This window comes from Trichoderma ghanense, assembly GCF_004382785.1.
Source record: "Trichoderma ghanense strain CCMA-1212 chromosome Unknown scaffold_7, whole genome shotgun sequence".
NCBI classification, from domain to species: domain Eukaryota; kingdom Fungi; phylum Ascomycota; class Sordariomycetes; order Hypocreales; family Hypocreaceae; genus Trichoderma; species Trichoderma ghanense.
The window spans coordinates 1,432,039-1,459,933 of record NW_027395670.1 but is presented as its reverse complement, the minus strand read 5'-3'; the positions used below and the strand labels follow the sequence as shown (position 1 = coordinate 1,459,933).

The window sequence follows — 27,895 nt, the reverse complement described above, 5'->3', positions numbered from 1 at the left end:
TATACCCCTAACCTTTACCCTTAAAGCAAGACGTGATTAGCTAGGTAATAAACTGCGCCTTTAGTTTAAGGCTTAATGCTTAAGATATAAGTAGCGGCAAGGGTTCCTAGCCTTAGTGCTAAACTAGGGAGCCACCAGGCACTTAAGCTAGTAGTTTAAAGGGGCATACTAAGGCAGAGCATAAGAGCTAGTAATCCGAGGTTCTAATAAGCGTTCTTTGCGAAGTTGTGGCAGTGGCAGCGCTAACTGGTGGTGGCAGTGCATGCACGGGTCTAACGGCGAGACTATCCATAGCTGCCTAATAGGCGCCTGATCGCCCCTCTCTCTTTTCTTCCTTCTATGCCTAAATACGAATCGGTTGAAAAAACAACCAGTTGCAATAATTGCCCTTTATCGGCTGCCTTTCAAGTTATTCATTCTGCTATATCTACCCCTACCGGCGTTTACACGCCGAGCAAAGTCAGGCTTGTTAATTATAGCCAGATAGACATCTTGCCGAGATGGATGGAAAAAGGTTTTGGCACGAAGACGATGCTGAGACAACCTCGTCTCACCCCCCAAAGCAACAAAGGACTTTCCACCATGACCTGGGCAATGTGGCTCATAACTCGCGAAACGGTTCGCCTAACCCACGACTCAATCAATACACAATCGCTTGGATCTGCGCGCTGCACATCGAGATGGCAGCGGCTCGGGCCATGCTGGACGAGGTTCACGAAGCCCTGCCCACGTATGCGGACGACAGCAACACCTACATACTGGGAAGCATCAAGCAGCACAATGTCGTCATTGCGTGCTTACCAGAAGCCCAGTATGGAACGAACAACGCGGCGAACGTTGTGACGAACATGAAGCGAACCTTCTCATCGATCCGCGCAGGCTTGATGGTGGGGATTGGCGGTGGCGTGCCGAGCAAGGCTGATGTGCGTTTGGGCGACATCGTCGTTGGAACAAGGGTGATGCAGTATGATCTTGGGAAAATTGGTGTATATGAACAGCTCCAGCGAACAGCGATCCCTAGGTTTCCTCACCAGTCGCTCTTGACACTCATGACCACCCTCCGTTCGGAACACAAGCTGGGGACCAGTCGAGTCCCATCCATCCTACGCGAGAAATTGGAAGGGCACTCCGAGTACGATCGCCCGAGCTCGCCGGATCGCCTCTTCCACGCGACGTATGATCATGAATCTCCAATGGCCAGCTGTGACGGATGTGACCACTCGAAGCTAGCACTGCGAAGCACGCGGATCTCCGACGACCCGAATATACATTATGGTGCGATCGCCTCGGGCAACCAAGTCATGAAACATGGAATGACCCGAGACCTTGTCGCCCAAGAATTGGATATCATTTGTTTCGAAATGGAGGCTGCTGGCCTGATGGATGTTCTTCCTTGTCTTCCAATTCGCGGAATCTGCGACTACTCGGATTCTCACAAGTCGAAGAAATGGCAGAGGTATGCCGCAGCGACGGCCGCCGCATACGCAAGGGAGTTGCTAGAAGGGCTACCCGTAGCCGGATCACCTCAGGTTGCAGAGCCCAAGTACGTGCCCAGTCCTAGTAAGTCCACTCCAGGGCCTTGTGTCTCCATCACAAGCATTTGGCTCACATTCAGTCAGCACCTCGAAATGTGCCACACGATCGTCGGCAGCAGTTGCTGGATTCCCTCAGATTCGAGGAAATCGATTATCGCCAGATGAACATCAAAGCTGCTCACGCCAAAACATGCCACTGGTTTCTCCAACACCCCGACTACCAGGCATGGCTTGATCCCCAAAAGTTGGCATATCATCATGGCTTTTTGTGGATCAGGGGCAAGCCTTGTGCCGGCAAGTCGACAATCATGAAATTCATATACCTCAAGACGAAACGGGGACATCATCATCAGCCTAGCATCATAGCATCATTCTTCTTCAATGCTCGAGGTGCGTATCTGGAGAGATCAGTTTCCGGGATGTACCGATCCTTGCTTTGGCAGCTTCTCGACGGGTTCCCCGATCTCCAACAGGTCTTTGACGATGCCGACCTTCTTCCGCGGAATCAAAGCGATTGCCCATCCTTAAACGTTCTCAAAGATCTTTTCCACAGCGCAATCTCCAATCTCGGGCAACGCTCATTTACTTGCTTCGTTGATGCTCTTGACGAATGTGATGAGCTGCAAGTTAGGGATATGGTCCAATACTTTGAAGAGCTAGCGGAACATTGCACGGATATAGGTGTCCGGCTACAAATCTGTTTTTCAAGTCGCCATTACCCCCACATCAACATACAACGGGGCATCCAACTTACACTAGAGGATCAGCGAGGCCACGTCAAGGACTTAGATAACTATATCCAGAGCCATCTCAGAATCGATAAACCTGTACTATTCGAAGAGCTCCGACAACAAATTCTTAAGAAGGCTGCCGGGGTTTTCCTGTGGGTCGTGCTCGTTGTTAACATCCTGAACAAGGAAAACCAACTGGGTTCCGGTCGCCAAGTTCTCCGGAAGCGACTCGAACAGATACCGGGGGACTTGTGGCAGGTTTTCAAAGATATCTTGAGTCGTGACAGGAAGAGTATGGACGACTTACTGCTCTGTATTCTCTGGATTCTCTACGCAAAGCGGCCACTCAGACCAGAAGAGTACTATCATGCGTTCTGGTCTGGAAAGCGGCTGAAAGATCAGGCTGATCCTGAAATTCCTGCTGCCACCGCCTCAGACTCCAGTGACTGTGTGAACCGATGTGTCATTAGCTACTCGAAAGGACTTGCCGAGATCACGAAGGTCAAGCAGCCAACTGTGCAATTTATACACGAATCCGTCCGAGATTTTCTTATCAAAGAGGGGGGCCTTTATGAACTGTGGCCTGATCTTGGATTTGACTGGGAAGGCCGAAGCCATGAGATGCTCAAGCAGTGCTGCAACTTATACATGAATCATCATTCGGTGCGTGTGTCGCTTAGCACAGTGCTGTCCGAGGCCCAGTCCAACCATCAGACGAAGCCTTCAAACCAATACCCATTTTTGGAGTATGCCAGCCAGAATGTTCTCTACCACGCCAATGCTGCGGCGGATACTATTCCTCAAGACGAGTTTTTATCCCGGTTCCCCGTTCCCGACTGGATCAATACCAACAATTTTTTCGAGAAGTTCAAGGTTCGCCAATATAGTCCGGATGCAAGTCTTCTTTATCTCCTCGCAGACAAAGGATTCTCGGCGCTCATCCGTACAAGGCTCAAAGAGGATTCGCATACTCATGTTTTTGGAGAGAGATACGGGTACCCGCTGTTTGCCGCTTTAGCAAACGGTAACAAAGATGCTGTTGCTGCTCTTCTGAGCTCGCCTTCAAGCACCTGTGACGGAGTCGACATTACAGAGGGCCTCAACAGCAGGAAAGACTTGAAAGAATACAAAAATCGAACACCGCTATCTTGGGCTGCCCAGGATGGTCGGGCAGGCATTGTCAAGCTGCTTCTTATCGACAAGGGAGCAGACATCAACGGCAGCGACAGGGACGGATGGACGCCACTGTTACGAGCCTCATGGAAGGGCCACGAGGCGGTGGCGAGGCTTCTCATCGACAAGGGAGCAGACATCAACGGCAGCGACAGGGACGGATGGACGTCACTGTTACGAGCCTCAGAGAACGGCCACGAGGCGGTGGCGAGGCTTCTCATCGACAAGGGAGCAGACATCAACGCGCAGGGCGGCCGTTACTGCAACGCTCTCCAGGCCGCCGCGTTTAGAGGCCATCAAGAGATTATCAAACTGCTCTTAGACAAGGGAGCAGACATCAACGCGCAGGGCGGCGAGTACGGCAACGCTCTTCAGGCCGCCGCACAAGGAGGCCATCAAGACATTGTCATGCTGCTCTTGGACTTGGGGGCAGACATCAATGCGCAGGGCGACCAGACGACGCTATCGTCGGTGGCTAGGGACGGACATGAGGCCACTGCGAAGCTTCTGTTGGCGACCAAAGGCGCCGATAACGCGCCGCAGGAGACACTGTTGGTACCGGCTGCACCCCCCACGGACTCAGGATACGGGTCTGTATTTACAATGGAAATCGATCATGATAGTCCCGGGAAGCACGGTGATCAGGCTGCTGCAAAGTCTGAGCAGGAGCTGGTCGAGCAAGATGTTAACGACACGGCTACCGAGTATTCGAACATGTCGAGCATCACCTCTGCGCGGAAGCAGCAATATATAGAAGAATTGGCAGGCGACTTATTCAGTAAGATCAACTGGTTGAAAGTGGACGAAAAGACGCAAACGGAGGTCTTGGCGATTCTGCCGGAGTTGCTCCAGGCCTTTGCGTTGAAACTTGGGCATGATGCCCCGACGCAAATGCATCGAGATGTTATGGTCTTTGTCCACAGGCATAGAGGGTAAGTGAACCATCAGATTTCGTAGCCAGCTAACTCACCCGTGGGCGCCACGGACCTCTGGAATGGAATACTTACTACCCTGTTAATCACGAACCTTCTTATCCTAGACCAGTTACCCTAACAGCTCTACTTTCCTAGTGACATTGCCGAAGTCTTCGAGAATATTAGTTTCGAACGAGATGAAGAAGACCTCGAGAAGAGCACTAATGTCTCGGATGACATGAGTTTACAAGACCTCATGGCTCTTTGGAAGGAGAAAGATAACTACACAGGGGTCTCAGCTGGGGAAAGGATACGCCTGGACGATATCGATTCCGATGAGAGCGAGATAGGATCTAGCAGTCCAGACCTGGAGACTGGAGATGATAAGAGTGAGATGAGATTTAAAAGTCCAGACGCGGAGGCCGAAGTTGAGGAGATCGAGGATGACGAAATGCCTGATAGTTGGCTTCGCGCCTACCGAGAGTTCATCCCCAGCACCGAGGCTTACGAATGGCTACTTACTCGACTGCGGAGGGAACTCCGCCTTGTTTCAGCAGAGCCACACACCATTCAAGCGATCCGAGCTACGATTATGTCCTCGCTCCCAACAGCTCGTAGGATTAGTAGGAAGGTAACTTCGCAGAGTTGCAGTGCGAGATTTGAGCTTGACTGGGACATTTTTGAATTTTTCCAGACGCAGCGGTACTCGACTCCCCCGGACCAGGTACTCGAAGGGGTTATCACCCTGACCGGGTCATGTCATGATGCGCAAGCCGCAACTTGTGCCCAGTACATACGCCAGACTTGGCCTTTAACAGGGGAGGCGATAGTTCAGCTGGTTAAAGAGGTCCTCCGAGGCGGGGAGGGCCATTCGCACTTGTGTAAGCGGCTAGTTCTAAAGAATCAAACAACTGTGATGTCTATCTAACTTGACTCTAGGCAAAATATCAGACGGAACAACACTTACCGCATGGACCAGCGGGTCGAAATTCGTGGTAGAAGCTGACGGGGTCGCGATTTCCCTTGCAGAGACTGCAGAGCAGCTTGCCTGGCTTGGGGCTGCTTTAAGGACTTCGCCGCGACAGAGTGGACTTGTCTACTGCACGCCAATTATCACCAGCATACTTCAAAACAGTGCCCAGTCACAGACATCGGCGACGGATATTACCTGCAGGATCGGATTCACTATGGAAGAAGTCCCGAAGCCTCCCAGCAATACCAATGGCCAGTGCTGGCACGACATCTTCAGAAACCCGGTTGTCGTGAAGGGTTATCCCATTCCTCAAAGAACCGAGTGGGAAACAGGTCTTGAGATGTCACTCAACATCATGGCGGGATTGGCTCGGACTCAGCGAGTCGACCGATTCAAAGAAAATGTCTACATTAAGGGCTTTTCAACGATGCTGGTTCCGACCAAGCGAAACGAAGACATTCTTTGCTGGCATTTGATCTACAAGAAGGACGGAAGCCGAATATCGTACCTAGATGGTTCTGTGGACCGAGAACAGCATTTCGGCAGCTTGGATCTGGAGAACTTTCGCCATGTCCTGGGGTGGTGCTCAGAAGCTAAATTCTATGCCGGTAAGAACTGCTCCAGAATGTATTTGAGCAAGACATCGCTGCTGACATTGAGGGCTTGACAGGCTCGTCCCAAGCAGGCCATCCTGACACCTACTCAAGGCTCCCTAAGCCTCATGAAGGATGTGCTCTTGCTAAAACGAGGGTTTCGGCAGGGCGGATGATCATAGGCGGCCCAGCCTTCGCCATTGGTGACAAAGACACACCTGCCCAAGTGTCCCGCAGCGGCTACATACCCAGACTCGAATGGATATCCACCAAGTTTGTCCTCCTGTGGGACGAGGATGACAAACGAGGCTGGCTCATCAACGGCACGAGCGCTCTATTGCACGTATTGCGAGCATCTCTGGAGTATGGAAGCAAAGGCAAGTTCCGATCCGCGCTCCTTTGCAAGAGCGAGGATCTGGAAGAATCGCCTACGCCCTTTACGGCCGACTCTGCCGTTGACGTGCTGATCAACCCCAACAACCGGAACCTCAAGCTGTACCGCGAGGGGGACGGGCATCTTCTCCTCGAGAGCCTGATTGAACGTTTTTACAACGTGCTGGAGAAGCTCATCGACCATCAGATCGACATTGCAGGAGAGGGCGGCAGGAATCTGACTGACAAGCCGCGAAGACATCTCGAAGGCTGGGATTTTGAGGACCTGGCGAAAAAGCAAGACCCGTTGTATCCGTGCGTGGCTACTCTGAACGCCGCTGGCAAGGGATGGGTCGATTTCACGAGGGCCATCCATGCTGTCACATTGATTGGGCGCGGTTTTGGCGACATGATCCGGCCCGCTGGTGTGAATTTCTGTGAGTACTGGGCCGAGCTTCCAAAGCGGCAATATTACATCGCAAGTTGCCTCTCTGATCTGGCCGAAGTGATGAGAGAGCAGGTCAGTTACGGTGATAATCGTGTTCGGCTCAGCGACAACCTGATATGGCACACTCCGACGACCGTCTTCACGTCTTGTCAATGCAAAGGGGCTCTGGGAGGGGATCATTGTGATCCAGTGCAGACGCTTTTCCCATTACCGCTATCCACAAGATTACTTCCCAGGAAGCACCCCATTCAAAGAGAAGCCAACGGGGCTGTCATTTTCGGATACAGCTCGTGTTTCTCGTGGGTCTGGGGGGACACTGGACATCCTCAAGAAGGCAAACTCAACGAGGGGGCGTCTTCGTCCAATGCGGTCGAAATGGACAAATATTCGCCCCCTGATAGCGGCATAGGTCCAAGCCTGGCATGGTCAGGTTCTGAGGGCCGACTCCTATCTCCGTCAAGGTCAAGCACTCGACGCTTGATGTGGGCTCCGAGCGAGTCTCACAACGACACCATGACGCCAAACTCGTCAGCTTTCGTCAAGCAGAAGAGGTACGGCAGACACCAATACCAGGTGGGAATTATCTGCGCGTTGCCGAAAGAACTCATGGCTGTCCGGGCGCTCTTTGACGATGACCACGACACCCCTGCAGCGTTACGTTTTGATACCAACCAATACTCGCTCGGCGTGATGGAGCAGCACTGGATCGTCGCGGCATGTCTCCCGAACGGCGAGTACGGGACCAACTCGGCCGCATCGGTCGCAACAAACATGTTGCGAAGTTTCACATCCATTCGATTCTGCCTCCTGGTTGGCATCGGCGGCGGCGCGCCCTCGGAAAAGAATGACATCCGCCTTGGAGATGTGGTCGTCAGCAGGCCTACCGGCAACTGCCCCGGTGTGATCCAGCACGACCTTGGCAAGGAGAAGGAAGGCAGGCCATTTGAACGGACGGGCTCGTTGCGTCCCCCGCCACGCGTCCTGAACACCGCCGTCAGCTCCCTGTGTTCGGACCCGACCCTGCCGCTCGACCCGCTAGCCCCTCATCTCGGGGCAATCGCCGCCCGCCTTGAGGGGTTTCCCAAGTACAAACGCCCGGAAAAACCAGACGTACTGTTCCAAGCCGCCTGCGCTAGTTGCCAAGTGCGGCAGGTCTCCCAGGAAGAGTGCTCCCACCTGCGGCAGCGCGTCCCGCGCCTGACGGTTGCACCTGTGATTCACTACGGGCTTATAGCGTCAGGCAACCGTGTCGTCAAGGATGCAGCGATCCGCGACAGGCTGGCCGAGGACGGCGTCTTGTGCATTGAGATGGAGGCTGCTGGGGTGCTCAATACAGTTGACGGCCTTGTGATCCGTGGCATCTGCGATTACTGTGATGCGCAAAAGAACGACGACTGGCAAGAGTATGCGGCGGCTGCGGCGGCGGCGTATGCGAAGCTTTTGCTCCGCTTTGTGACTAAAGAGGAGGGTACCAGGCCTCTGAAAAGGAAGCGGAGGATGAGAACTAACTATAGCTAAAGGGCATTAACCTTATAGCTAGTGATCCTATTAAATTTTCTTTTTACTCTCCTTTTTCTCTTTACTGTCTTTTTTTTCTTTACTCTCTCTTTTCTCTTCACCCTCTTTTATCTCTTAGTTAAATATTACTGTTCTTATTAAAAGAATGCAAAAGCATATCCCTCCGCCTGGTGCAAAAAGCATCCACGAGATACTAAGGCTCGCACTTACCTTACTCGCATTTCTCCCGCGCAGCTAGTTACAGAGCTTCAGATATCATCAGCTCGCAGTCCGACGCACATTGTAGACATACGACCAGCAGCACAGCGAGAGAGAGAAGGCGCTTTCGCATTCCCCAGCGCCCCTCTGTTTAACGCATTTGCCACAAAACACACAATCAGCATCATTGAGCGGAACGTCCTCGAGTGGCGCTTGGATCCGCAAAGCGACGCTCGTATCAAGGAGATTGTAGACGAGTTTGGCTATGACACACGGATTGTTGTCTCATGTTCCGAAGGATACACAAGTTCCTTAGCAGCGAGGGAGTTGCAGAAGTTGGGACTGTCGCGAGCGACTGATTTAGACGGCGGATATTGTGCGTGGAGAGAGTATCGAGAGGTCAAGGAAGCAGATGGCGCTATGGCTCGTTGAGATGACGCTTGTCGGGCCGGTGCGCATCGCCGGCCGATTACAGCTTGGGGAACCAGATCAGTCATGCTGGGATGGTCTTTGTTCCTGCATCACCTGCTCAAGATAAACATGCGGGAATGGATATGTACTCAGCTGGGCCTCTAGGATGCGAGAACTGTTTGAAATGTATTGCAATGGCCTTCCAACTCCAACTCCAAGTCTATTTCACATTGCTGTATTACATCCACCACCACCGGCGCGAGCTTTCCGTCTTGAGCTCATTGAACTTGTTTGTGAACGCCATTCGCTGCTGTTCGCTTACACTCTTTCCCACAGCATCGAGAACTTTCTTGTGTTCCTTCTTGAGATCTTCGAATCCATTGTCCAGTTCTTTGTGCCACGGGTATAGAACAAAAACCTGAAAGCCGAGTGCAGAGGTAGCGACCATGAAGTTGGTCAGAGAGATAGCGCGGGTAATCTTCATGTTTATATCGATGCTGGCCGCTTCGTGGTTTCGTCTGTGATCGATTGAGAGAGATGTTTGGTGCTTTGGTTTTGCTCTTGCAGCAGTTTCCGCCCTGTCGTATTTCGCGCGAGCGTTTTTTGGCAGCCGTCGATATCGGTAGGTTTGGTAGTAAGTGAATGAAAGTACGGGTGTTAGTGGGTATTTGTAGAGGCTATAGCGCGAGGGTATTTCAAGCAAGAAAATGCAAACGGACAAAAGCAGACAACAGAGAATAAGTATAGCAGGGGAAAAAGGCAGGAAAGAAGAAAGAAATCAGAGGGGGAAGAGGGACGAAATTATATGAGAAATTTCCCATTACCTCTTATTTTTTTTTTTTTTGGTCGCATGTGACTGAGACGGCCTAGACACCTGATAGATCTTTCTTACGGAGTACTCCGTGTTACTGCTGCGCATACTTTTCGCCTCCAGCCTCTGCCCGATTCTCCACTCCGTTCAGTTTCCTCAGTAAGTAGGAATGCGTGTATCACATACTTTGCTAATAAAAGTAGAATGCAGACAACGAACAGTCATGCGGTCCCATATCTTGAGCAAAGCCATTTGCTGCGTGATGTCTTGCCATATTCAGAAGGCTCGGTCCTGTTAACCAAGGTACACAGTATGGAGTGCGTACCTTGTCATCCGTTGGACTGTATAAGCATACTGCTAAATAAGGGGCGTTACGTCTGTCCCAAACTGGATGAGCTCCCAATTCGACACACGTGGCGGAAGAGAAATCAGACCACTTTCATCGGCATCTCCTTGACTGACAATCCACTTCTACTCCACTGCCTCGGGCGTGAGGACCCATTGCTGCCGAAACCGCAGGTGTTCTTCAGCTTCTAGAATGGACGAGGAAAATACATAAACATGATTGTACTGCATATGAGTACTTCGTGATAAATGCCTATCATTACACATGGGATCTAAGGTGAAGGAATACAGAGACACTATCCAGCTGGGGCTCTCTATAACAGATCGCAAGCATTCGGGCGGCAGCTTTTATAGAAGTGCGGTATCGCCATGTCTTTAAAGACCTGAAGAATTCTCCTGTTCCTGTTAATCGCTAGACTTGGTCACGCATCCTGCTCATTAACTTCGTCCCTCTTAGTCTCTCTCTTATATATATACTTGTGGCGTCGTATCGAAATTCGTTAATGGGCGATTGTGAGAGCACTTGTTGTCTTGTAGAATGCGGCGCGTAGTGCTGCCATTATTAAAAATTGTCTCTAGCACAGGTAAGAGCTATGTCTAGAGCTCCTGGCTTTCGTTATGTAGGTAATTACTGAGACGTAATAAAGATATAGCATGTTGAAGCAGATGAAACACTTGTGCTGGTTATACTATGTGTGTTATAGTAGGACTAGAAAGTGCGGTATGGCCTCGGAAGTCAGTCTTAATAAGTCGATATTAATGTCTGTAGAATTGATCCATGTATATATAAACATATAGATAAAAATAATAGAAATGTTGCGTCTGTGGAACTTTTCACTATATAACATTTCACTTTGCATATGTATTAAAAACCTGCACCTCCATGGTAATGCAGTAACGCAATACTTGCAGCAACGACATGGCCATCTCTTGACCTGACAGACAAGAGGGTCTGGGCCAATTCTTTGCTGTTTCCGGAGACAGAATTTGGAAGTAATTACCTCTATACCCTTATTAGTCGCCTCGAGAAAAAAACATTCATGAACCCAATCGATTGAATGTGTTCGGAGACACTGCTCTAAATGATGATATGTAATCCGCTGTGGCAGTATATGTAGGCGTTGATGCATAGAAATATCTCTGTCTAACGCTGTGGACGTGCCAGGTCAATTTGACATTAGTGTCCTTACCTCGTGCGAGATAGAGTCGCAAAATGTTCTGCCAAACTAGGGCAGATTTTGATGTAATTCTCGAGCCCAGGTCCGCGTTCTGAAAAGCATTCGAACGTGATCACGGCCTCAAATAATTATGGGGTGTCTTTGGGGGCACCTCTCGTAATACGATACTACAAACTGCTATCAAATTAAGCAGATTGACGGAGGACCGAATAAAGAGTTCTACGATTCTCTCAATGACCTTGAAAGAGAAAACACAAGCAGATATACGGAGTATAGGGATCAAGGATAGCCATTCCTAGTAAGCGATCACCACCCTCTTAGTCATTTATTGTTTCAAGTATCTGTTATGTTGTGTTCTCACCCGTCTTTGCGACGTAATACATACGCCTAAGCACTGAAGACAGAAGCACCGGTCACAACGATCTTTGCGGAGAATTAATTGATCATACGTCCCATCAGCATTAGCCGGAGGAAACACTGAACATCAAAAACTCCATGAAATATGATCGCAAGTTAGTTCCTGCTGCTGAAATACGGCACCATAGAGAGCGCAGACATGACTGAAGATGGTACCAGCACGCAATAGAGACCCTTCATTGCAACAGTACTTATGCTCACTCCAGTGCGCATCATATCATCGCAACGGAGATGAACAAGCACATGATTGCATCTATCACGTACATTTTCTCTCCTATTTCCCCTCTTCAACTGGCATATCGGGGGGACGTAGTAGTAGTTGAAGAATCTTGAGGCGAAAGTGGCAATCCCACAGCGGACGACATCACGCAGTAAAATAGAGGATGCGGCAAATGACAAAATGCAATGCACGAAAATTTTCTCAATGGCAACATACTGATACGTCACGCCTTTCCTGTTTGTGTTTGTACATACCCAGGCATTGTGGCCTTTGACCCACTAGCTCATTCTTGATGGTTGAAGGAATATGGCCCGAGAAGTCGCGTGCATTCCTCTTCCGTCCAAGCTGTCCACAAGGGCCTTTGATGTCCGACGCGATGGAAGCGGCTACGTCCTACAGGCGGCCATGGTTTCCTGATCCAGCATGCGGCGATGTAGCCATGCACTGGGCATGAAACATCAGTCAATCGGACCTCGTACAAACCGCCTCAGTGCCCTGAAGTGGTCTCGCGGTTCTCTGGCCACGTAGGACGTGCTGCCAAATGACTTGTTCAGCCACTAACGTTGAACGCGGGTGGCGCCTGAGATCGGTGATGCGTGCAAGGATGGACGCGTGACATTAGGCGACACGCTGGTCTCTTTATCATGGAAATGCCGCCCGGTGGTTATTCTGCAGCATTCAGTCCTTCAGCCGACGCCTTGTATCTGATTTCCCTTGCATAGCCCGGCCGGTTGTAGTAAACCCAGTAGAATGCGTCGCGTCAGTATCGCTCTACTGTTGTTCTTGCAGTTAGGCATCACCAGTGCCACCTACACTTTGAACGAGGTCAAGTCCCAGATCTCGTCGTACTTGGACCAGAATGGCACCTACACGGGAGGATTTGGTCCTCGATTAGGCTGCCAGCTTGCAGTAAGACTTCTATCATGACGGAATCACATACGAAACGAACTGATCCGTCTTTCAGTGTAGCTTTCTTGACCTCGCCCTTGCCCGGCGTGTGTCATATCCGCAAAGCCCAACCTACGAGTTTGAAGAGTCGCGATACTGGTCGCAGCAGCAGGAACTCACAAGACCTACTTGTCGCTTCTCTCCCACATCGGCGGAAGACGTATCTCTAGCCGTGTTGACTTTTCGCGTCACCCATTGCAAGTTTGCGGTCAAGAGCGGTGGCCATGCTGCTTTCGCGGGTGCTTCGAATCTCGACAGCGGCGTGACAATCGATCTCATTCATCTCAACCAACTTGCTCTCTCAGTTGACAAGACTCAGGCGTCAATTGGCGCTGGAAACCTGTGGTATGACGTGTACACATATTTGCAGCCCAAGAACGTTACCGTGATCGGGGGAAGAGTGTCTGCTATCGGCGTGGGAGGTTTGACTCTCGGAGGCGGCATGTCTTTTTTCTCCAGCCAACACGGATGGGCTTGCGACAACGTGAACACTTACGAGGTTGCTTTTCCCCCCCTTGTCAGACCTATTGTCGTGGAGCTGACGCCTCGCGAGGACAGGTTGTGCTTGCGGACGGGTCAATCCGTGAAGTCAGCTACTCGTCCCGCTACTCTGACCTGTACTGGGCGCTTCGCGGCGGAGGAAACAACTTCGGCATTGTTACACGATTCGATTTGGCGACATATCCCCAAGGTGACCTCTGGGCGGGCTCGGAGACTTTCCTGTACACGAACGAGACTGCGGCTGCCATCAACAGCGCTTTTTATTACCTCGGCATCAACGCGCCGTCGGATCCATATGCCCAGGTCATCATTGCATATGCGTATGCTCAATCACAGGACGTCTTCGTTATTGCGTCAGATCTCCAATATGCTAAGCCAATTCCGAATCCACAAATCTTGCAAAACTTCACCTCTATAGCCGGTGCCATCTCCAGTACACTTCGCATTGTTGATCTGGCGAATCTGACTATCGAGTTCAATAATACCAATCCGGGTGGCTTTCGGTATGCTCTAAAGAGAGAAGGATGTGTGCATTCGTGCGGCGAGGGCTGACGCGGATTTTTCAGGCAAACGTACTGGACCTTTACCGTCCAAAACAGCGCTTGCCTCATGGCCGATCTGGTTGCAATTTACCTAGATGAAGTGGCGTCTGTCAAAGATATCGCGGGAATCGTTCCCTCAATTGTGTTCCAGCTCATCACCACAGATATGACTCAATATTTCTCCCGAAATGGCGGTAACCCCCTTGGACTTGATGGGCAGGGTCCTTTGAACCGTATGTACTGGTCGTCCATATCCACCGAGATACCTAGGCTGAAAATGGATACAGTGGTTAACATTGACATCTCTTGGTCTAATGCTGCTGACGATGAGCGTGTCATGGCGGTCGCGCAGAACATTGTGAACCGGGCAACCACGACTGCGCGTACTCGGGGACTTGATCATCCCTATCTATATCAGAATTACGCTTCATACCAACAAGATGTCTTTGCGAGCTATGGAAAGGAAAATCATGCTAAATTAAGGTCCATAAGTGCAAAGTATGATCCCCAGCACGTTTGGCAACAGCTGCAGCCAGGCTACTTTAAACTGTAGCTATAGGTTTGCAACAGATACTCTGCAGGGTAAAGCAATGGTGCGTCTTGCTGCATATTGCATGAAACTGGATGTTCTTATTCACGTATTGGGGTTAGCCCTAGAAATGTTAATAAGAAGAGTAACCTATCTTATAGGAACCCCCTAACTAATTGCCTTTAAATAAAGGAGTACAGTCTCTAGATCTGACTATCACATCATCGGCTTGTCCTGTGACTTTATTAGTTCTTGCGAATCCTACCAAAGTTTGTAATGATAGACTAACGATAAGTCATACTCGATGCTTGTGTGAAGTTCGTCGTCCAAGTTAAATTAGGGAGTTGTCACGATTAAGGTTAGAATGCGTAAGATTAATAGCCGCTGTTTTGCTTCTGTCAAGCCACATTCATCCAACTCTCTGTCCCGTACAGTACTTCGATTGTCACGCTTAACAATATCGTCGGGCTTTATGAATTGACAACTCTTCAATACACGAGGCTCTGATGGGAACGTCGAGGTCGCTATGCAACCTGCTGGCTTGCGTTCATCCTGTGGAAGGCGGGATATTGTAACATGACAGTTCTTAATTAGGTTATGAAACGAGAGTCCAGGACGGTTCCTAAAGCTGCAAAGTCACCGTCTTATCGTCCTATGCTACTAGCACTACAATGCGAGTGTTTTCCCCTTTCCGTTACACCATTCGCCTTGAACGACATGACGTGGCCAATGTAGTTCGACAGGATCGAGAACGAGAAGTTGAATCCAACAGTACGAGATCCTGGACGGTACCATGCGTCCTATACAGCTATCCTCGCTATTGGCTAACCTTGTGTGCCATTTCAAAGGCGGCGCCTCTTGGCTTGGGTTCGTGAATGGCAACCTCACTGGTGATTGCAGATTAGCTAAAAGCAATCAGCCCCGATTTATAACAATAAGGTGGATACAGCTACCACAATAAATTAGAGTTTGTTAAGGCAGTCCAAAGGCGATGTATTGGTATATATCGAACAGCAAGTAGCTGTACATGCATATCGAAATTGAGTTAGATAGCCCTGGTATGCTGGTGGGAGATTGCTCGGGATCCTTATTAGTGCTGCTGTTCTCCTCAGCAATCAATCAAGTCTGCCATGTTCTCCTTTCTTCCTGTCTTTGCAAGCTGGACGTCGCCACTCACTGTGAATCCGACGCTTCTGAAACCTTTTCTGCCATTGCGTACTGCGGAGATGCCGGCCAGCTTTATTGACGAGGAGTCCGAATCGAAGGAGTTTCTGATCGAGCATCGTTTAGCCGAAAAAAAGACGCCTAGACAATGGGGTTTTCTGTTGGCTTCCTTGGCTATTCTAGCAGTCATTGGAATGATTGAGCTGATAGTGCTCGCAATCATCTTTGGGCAACTCAAGTCTCAGGACCACACACAACCCCTATTAAGCGAATTAAATCATTTGGTTCCGACATGTTCGTTGAAACTTCACCAGCGCAACGAGCAGGTAGCTAACGGATTGCGGAAAAATATACAGTTCCTACTCGCCAGGTGCTCTTTCGAACCGACCCGTCCGCCACAGTAAATAAGCAAGACGTAAACTCCAGAGACAAGACTCGAGATAATTGGCTTTCGTATATGCCGAGTATGTGTATTCCCTACGATTCTTACAAGAAGTGAGTGTACTGACTCAATTTGGTCATTACTACAGGAGGAAACGGATTCATTGATGTCAACCATACGGACAAGTACATTCTGCCGGAGCCAATCTTGTTCAAAGGCAAACAAGTCTATTCGATGGCTGTTTTTCACCAGCTACATTGTTTGGTAAGCGATCTCCCCTTATGGTCATGAACTTGCCAGAGGCATCCGACTAGAAGCATGTTTTAGTACGCGATCATGGATATGTACAATAACTTGACAATCCCGGCATCGAAGACGCAGACAGATCCTAAACAACAGGCGATTGCTAACATCAGTTCGGACTCTCACGGACATATAAATCATTGTTTCAGATATCTCCGCCAGTCTCTGGTGTGTTGTGGAGATACGGCGTTAGAGGGGCAAATTCCCAACAGTAATATAAGTGGCACAGACGGGACAGGGGCAGTTCATGTCTGTAAAGATTTTGAGGCTATTAGGTCATGGGCCGAAGAGAACCGTCTGGATGATAGGAAGCACCCATGAGAGTGTACTGAAAGCCTCCTTCGTATTATTCTTGATGGTCTATAAATACCCGTTGGTTCCATCTTTCGTGACCAACTGTTCGGACTTTGAACCCCCTTAGCTGCGTCATACCTGCGAGCGATGTGAAATGATTCATCTGCTGCAGAGACCTGCGCAGCTAGATGCATATAGTATGTCGGTAGTGAAGTGACTGCTTCGGGAATTTGCTCTACAGAGGAGCAAGAGGTACTCTAAGGCTAGTCCAAGAGCCCGACATGAGACAATGCTTCGTTAATTTTCTCCACGATCTAAGTAGCTATATTAATTTTAAACTAGCCTCCTGAAACTCGGGCAGCTGATTGTGATGATTGTGATCATCACGGACGCCTGCTACACGATTTGACCAGGACGGGTCTTTCAGTCTTTGACCCAACTCTGAGAAGACTCACCACTGTTACAGTGCTGCAGACGATCGTCATTAAAATTCGAGATGCAGTCTTAGACTGTGGAAAGCTCATCACAGCACCGGTTGTCCCAGCAGCATTGTCTTGGTCTTGGTATTAGCCGCCCAGAGTAGATGCAGTGCTTGGGTTTGTATATATCGCGGCTAGTTATAGTTGATACTGGCGAACTTTCTGCCAGCGCAAAACACTTCTTCGCTGCAACCTCCGTGGCACCAGGGGCAATGGAACTTCACTGACAAGCATTCGGACCCTAGCATTGCACAGGTTCGTATCAAGTCAGGTATCACCAAGCGCGACTCCCAAGTATAATTGATAAAGAAGTAGCATGAACGCGAAACTCTTGGAATAGATACCATAAGATTGTTTAGCGTGGATCGAACGATAAAGGCCCGGGTCACCTCTTTGTTTCGGTAGGGCTCAGAGGGATTGCCCTGAGTTTGTTTTGATCTGTTGCTGACAACCTATGTCAATATCTTGAAGTACTGGATTTCGTTAGGGACTGTCGTTACAAGCACTCGTTGGGGATTGAGAAGCGCAAAGCACCATCGAAATCCCGGATACGAAGGCATACATGCCTGGTCAACTTCAGTTTGGACGCACCATTCGCCCTGCGACGCTCGATGACATTGTACTAATGACTGTGCCTCCCTGATTGCCTCGAGGAGTACTTGTCGACAGAGCGAACACCCTATTCAAGCTGACACAATAGCTAAAGCGAGAGTTATAACCGCGAAAATGGCCCAAGGTTGTCAGGGAGCGAATGGGTTACTCACACAAGAGGATGTACACTCAGGAACAGTAGAATGAAGATGTGCCTGAATGGTAGTCACATAAAGCAGTCGGAATTTCCATATATAAATAGTCTAGAAATTCCCTCTTTTTCTTATAGCCGCTTCGTCGCCGTCAAGATATAAGGCTTCTCTGGCCTCTATGTGCCATTCTGTGGCCGCTTCAGGGAAGTCTACAAGTCTTTACTGACATTTTCTACAGAGTCAAGAGTGTCAAGAGTGTTCGGCCATGGAAGATGTCGGCCGGCTCCCGCAGTGCATTCGTCATTCGTTGTCAACATCTCCCACCATGTCGATCAACATCATGGGTCGGACCTATTAACCTCCAGTACAATGTCGATCAACATCGTGGGTCGAAACTATCACAAACCTATTACCTATCAAACTTGAGCCTATCAACCTACAGCGAACCTATCAACCTATGTACGGTACAGCCACTTTATTGGAGACTGACGGAATGCAAGTCGAGGCAATATTGCTGCGGGATGGTCACACCGCCGATTACATCGGGATATCAGGCATCATCGAAGTGGAGACACACAAGCCACTGTTTCATCCGAATCGAAACCTGCGACTCGGCTAGTGTGTGGCTCTTGTACTCTGTGGCTCACCGCCCTGATACTGTGAGATGCACTGCTCCCGTATTCAGTCAAGCCAGTGTGATCGTCGGGCGATCCAGGACCATCCGGGAAGATAACCCGGGTGTATCCTGCAAGACCCTGGATTTTCCTATCGACTCAGGATCCACTTGTTGCACTCATTAGCAAGATGTTCGAATCCAACACTGGCCCTGAAACTAGCGGGTGGCAGTAGGCTCAAGGGATGTAATGATTAACGTACCTCCTCCATCCCGATCAACAGGTTGGCAGTCTCTTCAGGAATCGTGCCCAACTCTGAGGGCATGGACATCTCCGACGTCATGATTGCCACGAACCAATTCCAGGGTGGAACTTTAGGCTTGGAACGAGCGGTATACTATTAATGATTGGGTTGGGGAAGCTTCGATGAAGTAGAAGTCGCCGCGGAGTCATACTCTTCTAATTGCGGAGCTATGCATATATGTATCCACGATCCGGAGGAAATCATAGCGTACGCCCGACATGATGTCGTCCGAGGAAGCTGAATCGATCCATTTCTGAATCTCCCTTTTTATAGAACAGCCGTTTACTCCTTGCTTGACATGGCTGGCCTTATCCACTCTAGAGGCTTCGGCCATAAAGCTATCATTATCGCTTACAGTAGTACCCCAGTGCCTAAATATTCACCATCGTCTCAAACAAGCTCAACACGCGTGTCTTCAAAACAACTCAACAGTACCCGCAAGGTCCACATCTTCAGCAGCATAGACTAGAACTTATACAACTGGTGCTGAGGGTGCCAATATTATCTTAATCCTCTGGCTGGAGATGGCCCTCACTGGAGCTGGCTCTTTGCGTGGCACCCTTTAGACGCTCTGCCGGGGATGAAAAGCGAGACATTAGCAGGTTGTCACTTATTAATCAGTGACAAGCCTAATTCAACTTCATTCTGGATAGCTATAAGCATGTCGTACTTCTGAAGCTGAACAGACAAAATAGCATCGACTTACTCTGACTCAATTATAGAACCTAGCAGTATACGAAACCTGTTCTGTAATTAAAGAACCTTTCGTGAAGACATGGTACTACCATTCTAAACTAGACAACTGTATCCCTAGTAGCTTAACGGATAGCTTAATGGAAGCTTGCTCCGAACGGCTGGAATTGCTGAGAATCTCGGCTTATAGTCGACGAAATAGACGCTGCAGGCCGACCGAGAATGGCTTGCACAGAATCTGTGTGTCTATCAGACCGTCCAGCTGCGATAAGCTTTGCCATGACCAGAACATGGTCATGCACATGTTTCGGCAGATCGCCCATTCCGAACACCTCCTCCGCCCACTTGTTAAGCTGGGTCGGCACGTATTGAACGGGGCTCCCTATTGCTACAGAATATTCTCCGGCAAGTTCAAAACATGTTGAGGGAACTCGGCCCAGTTAGAGCTCCGCGCTTCTGCTATTAACATATTGATCTGGACGAAGTAGAATCTGCACCGCCACCTCTGCAACATCGCTGGCGGCTACAGGAGAGATACGGCCGTCTCCAAAGGGCATGCGTAATGACCCCGACTTCTTGATATCGAGTTCTGGCAGCTGCCAGTAGAGTGCGTTTTCTTGAAATACTGTTGGTCGAAGATGCGTCACTGGCAGGTCAGACCAGTTGATTGCCTGTTCACTCAATTATTGTAGCTTTTGCTGATGCGAATCTGTCGTATGGGTAAGATCTATCTCTGCCACGGTCATTTGAGACATGTTGACAAGGAGATTGATACCTGTCGTAGCCCTGGCAGCCACATCCATCACCGTTGTCGCCTTGAGATAGTCGGCAGAGACACTCGTCCAGAAAAAGGCCTTCTGACACCCCTGAAGGATTGGAAGGACTTGTTCCGGCTTCAAGAGATCAGCCACCATGACCTCCGCACCCAGCGAGCGCAAGTGTTCAGCTCGATCGTCGTCCTGCCGCACTTGTGCTCTAACTGGTAGATTAGCCGCTCGAAGTAATGCTAGAACACGCCTTCCAACACCGCCAACTCGACCCGCTGCTCCGGTCACCAAAATAGTAGATTCGACGTTTGCCAGAGCAGAAATAGTTATCGTTTGTATATGCCTTTGCTTCAGTAAGTCAATTGAGAAGTCTGCAAAGGCTGCAAGAGGTTGGAGACACTTTGCAACTGTGGGATGAGCATGTATTATGTATATATATATATATATTAGAACTGAGCTGGCGATTCCCTGTATAACTTTATTTATATGTATGTATCGCCGCTTTCTTCACTTTCCACTTCAAGGCCTCCGTTAGTTTTTATCATAGCCATTATTGACGCATCAGCAGCAATCAGGAAAGGGCCTTAGATATAACTTCGCACTACTACCAGCTTGTCGGGATTGGTTCTTTTATAGACGAGCGAGTCTGTGATCTCAACGGGAATACTCGTTCACTCCATTATATATAGTATAATTCCTTTGACCACGGGCAAATGTCTCCACCAGCAGTGTTAATAGCTCATAAAGCCGTGGTTAAGATTCAGACCCGAGGGCTGTTGATCCGTCAAGTCAGTTTCTGCAGCGAAGTAGCCAGTCCTAATAAATTCATCATTGTCACTCCGTCACTTCTTGAGTTTTTCTTACAGGAAGACAGCGTTAGAGGTATATGGATTCACTGGTTGCGCCGCGACTTTTCATAAAATCAATGTCTGCCGAGGCTCGTCGACGTCGCTCTTCTATTCCGATTTTCTATTCCATGTAAAGCTGCCAAATTGATATCCACAATCTCCGATGCATTCCGTGGTCCAAAACAAACTGTTTCCATATGCCATGCAAGTAAATTCTTTTCTTTACTCAATCGCCGAGGCGACATGCTTCTCACCATGAAGCACAGGGTTGACTCGATCGTCCCATTCAAATCCAAAAGACTCTCCGAGCTCTTTCCGGCACGCGGCTTTGACGGCCTCGAGAACATTCGCAAAGACGCCGAAGTTGGCCGGATTAGCCTCATCGTTGTCACCACCCTGGAAAACACCAGTTCGCACCAGGCAGGTGTTCCAACCATACATGTTGCCTCCGATGATGTCTGAGGCCGGATTGTCTCCAACCATGTAGATGTTGTCGGGAATGCGCTCCTCGCCATGAAGCTGCTCCATCCAAGATGCCAGCACCTCATCGGCGTACTTGTACGTCGCCATCTCGGGCTTTCCATAGACTACACGCTCCAGATCAACCCCAGTGAGCGCTTTGTACATGGCTTCGAGGCCGATTCGGAAAGCGCCCTGGCTCATACGCGGGATGGGATGCTCTGTGGGACACAGCATGTCGCCCTGAGAGAAGTAGATGGGGATCCTCTGAGAAACAGGGTCAGCTGCTATGGTGAGCAGTCGTCCGTTCTCCGACCTCAGCAGGTCGACGATGATTTGCATATCGGTAGCGTAATCGCGCGAGTCGGAGAAGACTAGAATCGCCTCGATGTTCGTCTTGGAGAAGTCGCGAGGCCGCGAACTTGCGCGCTCTTCCTCCGTGAAGACGCGATACGGCGCAATCGTGGGGTCCCATGCCACAATGTCGTTGGGCACAACGATGTCGCGGAATCCGTACTGCTCCGCCACCTCGCGGCAGCGGTAACCCTCACCGCCGACGACAAGCACCGTGTTGTAGTATTCGGCGAGTGCTCGCATTGGAGTGTGTGACTGGATGAACTGTTCCGTGCTCACGGGGTTCTGCAGGATCTTGGACAGCTGCTGCGTGCGAGCAAGCTCCGGCTTGCCAGAGCCGTTGGTCAGGAAGATGTGTGGAATCTTGATGCCGAGCTCGTTGTCGCCGTTCAAGATTTCCAGCGCTCTCTTTCCCTCTGGAATCAGCCGATCACCATGAACCAGGACACCGTCAATGTCGAAGACGAATGCCATGTTCTTAGCTTTCTTTGCCTTGTCGGCGGAGATGTCCTGGACCTGGGCGGCCAAGATATCTCGAGTCTTCTGGGGGGGAATAACACCCTTCTCCAGGACACCATCTCGATCGACATAGTGAACTGAGCTGAGTCGGGACTGTCGCTTGGAGCGAGGGATAGGGAGGGAGGTGCCAAACGAATTCCGAGACGCCCGCCTGTCCCTCATCGAGGGAGAGAGAGACAGGTTGTGCATGTACTTGGAGGCATCAGCATGGGGAGATCTCGTGGCGGGTATCTCAATGGCATCGTGGGTTGTTGCGGTGGGTGACAGCGGGATAGCAAGAGCTCCCTCATGATGGACATGGGCGGCTGAGCCTTCGCCGGCGGCTGGTTGGCTTTCGGGAGGCTGAGTTGGTGTTTCCACGCCAAAATCAACATCGTCAAAGGTTGCCATGATTGCGGTGAGATGTGTACAATAGGGGAGAAGGGGGGGGGGATTTGTTTGTCAGAAACTGAACTCTCGTAATCAGCTGCTGGGAGAGGGCCTCCTTCATATTATATAGTGCTTCCATCATTCTCTCCGGAGTCAGCAAGCCATAAGTCCTAGACTTGAATCACATCTACGGACGAAGTGGATCCAGAAGAGCCATTATTCCAACGGTTTCGAAGCTGATACACATGCGATGACACTGGCCAGAAGAAGGTTTTGCCCGTGATCCAGCCCTGATGTCATCGCCTTCCTAGGCATCAAGACGCCATCTTACCTCATTATCCACTCTCTCCCCTTACTCTCCCTGGGCACTGCGTGCCCGCTTGGAGCCACTCTCAGGTACCGAACCCACCAACTCAATCCAATCGTGGCCTGATAAGCCTCGTTGTCCCTTCAGAATATCGCCATCTACGGCAATGCATCGGCAACAGTCCCACGTTTCTGACCGCCGTCCGCACTCACAGTGGACACGATTCCACAGGATACCTGTCTCCGGTGTAAGAGATTGTGAGTTATGGGGCCGATGGATGGGCCAGTCGGATTAGCCGGCGCCGGCCTGAAAGATGCCCAAGTTGCCAAGTCGGTCGGAGGCGTATCGTACTGTAAGGAAAGGTCCAGAAAGATGGAGAAAGCGGGCCTGTAGTGGCGGTTTTAGACGATAAGATTCGTCCAAACGATTCTGATACGGTGTCACGCCAAGGAATGCGGAAGTATATCGTCTCCGGCCATTGACATCCGTTTAAGGGGGGGGAGGCGAAACTTCGGTCAAGAATTTGCAGATCTTCATGAAAACTCGTCGGGGGAATGATGGAGGTTACCCGCCTCTTGCGTCATTTTGTGAGAATTCATGTATGCGAAAATCCCTCTAGCTTGCAGAAGGGATCCCACCGCTACGGAACCAGGTTGTGGGCTCAATTGACCGTCATCAGGGTGGCTTAAGTGGATAAGGGTCTATGCAGCATTTCGACACCTCAGCCATTGGATATTTGCACGGCATGCTGCAACGACACCTAAGAAATCCCTGTATAAAGAAACGGCAATCTCACGAGTCGCTCTGCATGAGAAAACACGATACGTCGTATCTTTGGTTGAGACATACATCAGAACTCTCAACGCTTATCCATTTCCGTGCTGCCCTCACGATAGCAAAGGTCACCCTTATTCCCGTTATCTATCCCACGCAAACATCACCGCGTCTCCTCAGTCGAGAGCTCGATTTTCCTACCCATTGAAGACAAGGCACAAGCTACGCTACGGAAGCTCTGAGATCATGGCCGCCTCCAAGACGTACACTCTAAACAACGGTGTGAAGATACCCGCTGTCGGGTTCGGCACATTTGCCAATGAAGGTGCCAAGGGCGAGACATATGCAGCTGTTACAAAGGCGCTGGACGTTGGATACCGCCACCTTGATTGCGCGTGGTTTTACCACAACGAAGATGAGGTTGGTGACGCGGTTCGCGATTTTCTCGCCCGCCGACCCGACGTGAAGCGCGAGGATCTGTTCATTTGCACCAAAGTTTGGAACCACCTGCATGAGCCAGAGGACGTCAAGTGGAGCGCCAAGAACTCGTGCGAAAACCTCAAGGTCGACTACATCGACCTGTTTCTTGTCCACTGGCCCATCGCGGCTGAGAAGAACAGCGACAGGAGCGTCAAGCTAGGCCCGGACGGAAAGTATGTCATCAACCAAGACCTGACGGAAAACCCAGAGCCGACATGGCGAGCCATGGAAGAGCTCTACGCCAGCGGCATCGTCAGGGCAATCGGAGTATCCAACTGGACGATTCCGGGGTTGAAGAAGCTTCTTCAGATTGCCAAGGTCAAGCCGGCAGTGAACCAGATCGAGATTCACCCATTCCTACCCAACGAAGAGCTTGTGGCATTCTGCTTTGAGAACGGGATCCTGCCCGAAGCCTACTCGCCGCTGGGCTCGCAAAACCAGGTCCCAAGCACCGGCGAGCGAGTACGCGACAACCCGACGCTCAAGGCCGTTGCTGAGCGAAGCGGCTATAGCCTGGCCCAGATTCTGCTGGCATGGGGTCTGAAGCGAGGTTACGTTGTCCTTCCGAAAAGCTCAACTCCAAGCCGTATTGAGAGCAACTTTAACATTCCGGAGCTCAGTGATGAAGATTTCGAAGCAATTCAACAGGTTGCCAAGGGGAGACATACAAGATTTGTCAACATGAAGGACACGTTTGGGTACAACGTTTGGCCAGACGAGGAGGAATAAGCCCGGGTGACAAAGGATTAGGCATCTCTTTTTACGCCTTCATAATCGTCTTCATGTTTTGTCATTTTGTCGAGCAGTAACTTGCTGAGCAACATTGGATCTGTGGTCTAAAAGTATGTAGGGCGCGTCAAAATATTACTCAGTATGTGAGGCATTACTTAGACTGCTTCATTCTGAACATGGCCTCACGAACGTGCACACGCAAACATGGAATATAGCCGTCTTCTGAGAGAACAGACGTGGAGTGAGAGCATCATTTGGCATTCGCCGCGATGCGCAACCATTTACCCTATATACATAACCGCCGTTGCAAGTTGTACCTAAATGGCCAACACGGGCATTGGGGTGGAATAGGGTAAGTGCTCGATGTGTCAGCCCGTCTGAGAGAAGCCGTCTAATCCCGTCTCAGCGCAGAGCAAACGGCTTTAGGGATACGAAGTAACTGACACGTCGGAATATGTTCCGTGCTGTTGGGAGAGAGAGAGGTTGTGAGAAACGCGGCTGGTCATTGTCATCAAACGGTATTATCTTCAACAGCACGTTTTTGTTGACCCATCTTTGGTCTCTCAGGACAATACGCCTTTTACTCAAATCGCCGTAGGGGATAACCCTTGTTTTTCTGCAGACTCGGCAGCCTCAGCTCTTCATTCCGTCTCCTCCATCCGCCCTGGTGAAGGGTCACAGCTACTGCCGATGCAGTCGTTTTCGAACTCTTCGGTTCCAGATATGCGGCGCAGAAAAAAGCTGAAAATAGCAAACAGCAATGCCTGCGAACTGCCTTGTTCCAAAAAGGTCAAATGCGATGGAATGCGCCCAGGTACGCTTGTCCGCCACGAGTCGAAGGCCCTTGCTTAATACTGCGGTTGGTTATTAGCCTAGCCTGTGGTAACTGCAAGAAGAGAAGACCCGTATGCATCTATAAACCTGCCGCGGGTGTTCAAGTCGTCACGGAGAAAATTCCGGGAATGGGATACAGCGGGAGCCCTGGCACGTTCGCTGGAAGAAGTCAAGGCTGCCATTGACTCCAAGTTTGGCGAAGCTTCGAGTGGCTCTGGGAACGCGGTCCCTTTGTTGGATGCTCCGTTGTTCGAATTGCTGCTGTCGACTCGACAGCCTGGCGATGAACATGTCGACCAGGTACTACCGCCACGCCGGCTGGCAGACCAGCTACTGCACACATTCTGGCGATGCATACGTCCTGTAGACTTTCTTCTCGACAAGGAGCGATTTTGCCGGTCCTACAGTCTGCTGTTTGCTAGGAAAGGTTTGGAAAGAGATGAGCGCATTTTCATTGCCCACTTTGAACATCGTCACATCGTCTTTGCTTTCGCTACCCACGCACATGAGCCTGCCACTGTCGCAGAGACGAACGAGGTGGCGGCAACCTATTTCTAAAGAGCGCGGAACCTTCTCGTCCGGAGTCCATTCTGTGGGAACCGCCGTCCCTGGAGCTGGTAGAATGCCTATTACTGATGAGTAGATAGATTCCTTCAGCGCACAAGCAATTCCCACCAAACTTGGCTGGCAGTGGGCTCAGCAATCCGGATTGCGCAGAGCCTCGGAATCCACACCCCCAAAGCTACGGGGGCGGCTACGTCGAGCGATGAGAATTGCTGGCGCCACCATCTCTGGAACTGCTGTGTGTTTGTCGACATGTACGTCACCTTGGCTTCTCAAGTCCTATAGCTTCGACAGTACACTAACCCAAAGTTTCAAGGTCAATCTCGTGGGTCCAAGGTCGTACAACGATGGCATCGCTTGTCAGCCAACCTAGCACAGGCACAAGTCCTTCCTTTGGGGAATCGCTGATTGAAACGCTCGATCTGCACGACATCACTCGACACGCTTTGCAGGCGCAGACCGCTCCTGGTGGCAGCTTTGCTGAAAGGTTCGGCCTGCACGGGACGAGCCACAAGAAGGAATCCCATTCCAGCGTGGTTCTCGACAATTGCTTGAACCAATGGGAAAGGGAGAGACCCAATGTCAGTTTAGGAGAGGGCGGCGATTCTCATAAATGGAAACAGCGGAGATCCAGTCTCTAGGTCAGGTCAGACAGCTCTAAAAGTCTTCAGCCAACTTTCAAACTTCCGAGCCCTTATATCTCTGGCACACTGTAGGCTGTTACACGCTCGGATCATCTTGTTTAGACCAACGGTCTCTCCCTGTTGCTTCTTGGAGCAAGATCGTCTTGTCGCTGCTGCCGAAACCCAGCTTGAGTCCTCTTACAAAGGCCATATGATACAATATGGGGCTTCCCAATGTATTGAATTCGCTCGAAAGATGATAACATTGATCGATGAGAATTCAAAGGCCACTGAATCAGCTTATATGCTGCCATGGTGGCATCGCATCTTCTATCTCCATGTGGCGGGGACGATTCTACCCGCAGCGATGCAGTCTGCTAATCTTTTCACAGAAGCGGTATCGGACAGCTGGCAACAAGCTTTATCAGCCTTCAAGCGACACAAGCATCTGAGTTCGTACGTACCGCAATGCTTATCTCTAATTCAATCTTTGTCGAAAAAAGCCTCCTACATCCGACTTCCGCTTGAACACGCTGATGTGCTGGGAGGCCTATCATTGCACATTTTCACGACACATTTGAAAATTTCGGCTTCTCTATAGATAGTTTCTTATTTGAAGGCGCCGATGAGTCCTTGTTTCCTTCGTTTCCAAGCAGCTGAGCAAGGCGTGAGATCATGGGCCAGCTTGGAGGTAAGCTTAAACACCTACACAGCTTGGTGAGAGGTGTAATTTATCACTATTGTTGAAATAAGGGGCACCAACATAGGAAGTACTGATACATATGTGGCAAGGGGGGTCAATCCAGCGAAGCATAAGTAGGAGCTGTATATCCATCTAGTGGAAGAAGAACAAGCAAGACAATCAACATACTTTTCGACAACTATATTCTTGTTATTGAGTTCTTGGGAGCAGCCATTCCGCATTGTAAGCG

The 27,895-nt window shown here is 50.2% G+C and overlaps 6 protein-coding genes across 6 annotated transcripts; 4 read left to right on the top strand and 2 right to left on the bottom strand.

Annotated features, from left to right (window-relative positions):
- Positions 1-500: 500 nt before the first annotated feature.
- On the top strand, positions 501-8,887 carry CCMA1212_006628 (Putative ankyrin repeat protein; the record flags this gene model as incomplete). Its single annotated transcript, XM_073703836.1, has 6 exons — positions 501-1,560; positions 1,620-4,371; positions 4,510-5,234; positions 5,293-5,934; positions 5,997-8,191; positions 8,402-8,887. The coding sequence occupies 6 exons, from the start codon at positions 501-503 to the stop codon at positions 8,885-8,887; spliced, it is 7,860 nt and encodes a 2,619-aa protein (XP_073557772.1).
- A 217-nt stretch (positions 8,888-9,104) lies between these two features.
- CCMA1212_006627 (uncharacterized protein) lies at positions 9,105-9,350 on the bottom strand (the record flags this gene model as incomplete). The annotated part of the gene is made up of 1 exon (XM_073703835.1): positions 9,105-9,350. One exon carries the CDS (start codon positions 9,348-9,350, stop codon positions 9,105-9,107), a length of 246 nt encoding a protein of 81 aa, XP_073557767.1.
- A 3,237-nt stretch (positions 9,351-12,587) lies between these two features.
- Positions 12,588-14,381, top strand: CCMA1212_006626 (Bifunctional solanapyrone synthase; the record flags this gene model as incomplete). Its single annotated transcript, XM_073703834.1, has 5 exons — positions 12,588-12,746; positions 12,802-13,284; positions 13,344-13,789; positions 13,853-14,061; positions 14,116-14,381. 5 exons carry the CDS (start codon positions 12,588-12,590, stop codon positions 14,379-14,381), a joined length of 1,563 nt encoding a protein of 520 aa, XP_073557766.1.
- A 1,006-nt stretch (positions 14,382-15,387) lies between these two features.
- On the top strand, positions 15,388-16,527 carry CCMA1212_006625 (uncharacterized protein; the record flags this gene model as incomplete). Its single annotated transcript, XM_073703833.1, has 4 exons — positions 15,388-15,847; positions 15,892-15,985; positions 16,052-16,167; positions 16,231-16,527. Exons 1-4 carry the CDS (start codon positions 15,488-15,490, stop codon positions 16,525-16,527), a joined length of 867 nt encoding a protein of 288 aa, XP_073557769.1. The 5' UTR covers positions 15,388-15,487.
- A 4,643-nt stretch (positions 16,528-21,170) lies between these two features.
- CCMA1212_006624 (uncharacterized protein) lies at positions 21,171-22,670 on the bottom strand (the record flags this gene model as incomplete). The annotated part of the gene is made up of 1 exon (XM_073703832.1): positions 21,171-22,670. One exon carries the CDS (start codon positions 22,668-22,670, stop codon positions 21,171-21,173), a length of 1,500 nt encoding a protein of 499 aa, XP_073557768.1.
- A 1,306-nt stretch (positions 22,671-23,976) lies between these two features.
- On the top strand, positions 23,977-24,939 carry CCMA1212_006623 (Glycerol 2-dehydrogenase; the record flags this gene model as incomplete). The annotated part of the gene is made up of 1 exon (XM_073703831.1): positions 23,977-24,939. One exon carries the CDS (start codon positions 23,977-23,979, stop codon positions 24,937-24,939), a length of 963 nt encoding a protein of 320 aa, XP_073557770.1.
- Positions 24,940-27,895: the final 2,956 nt, after the last annotated feature.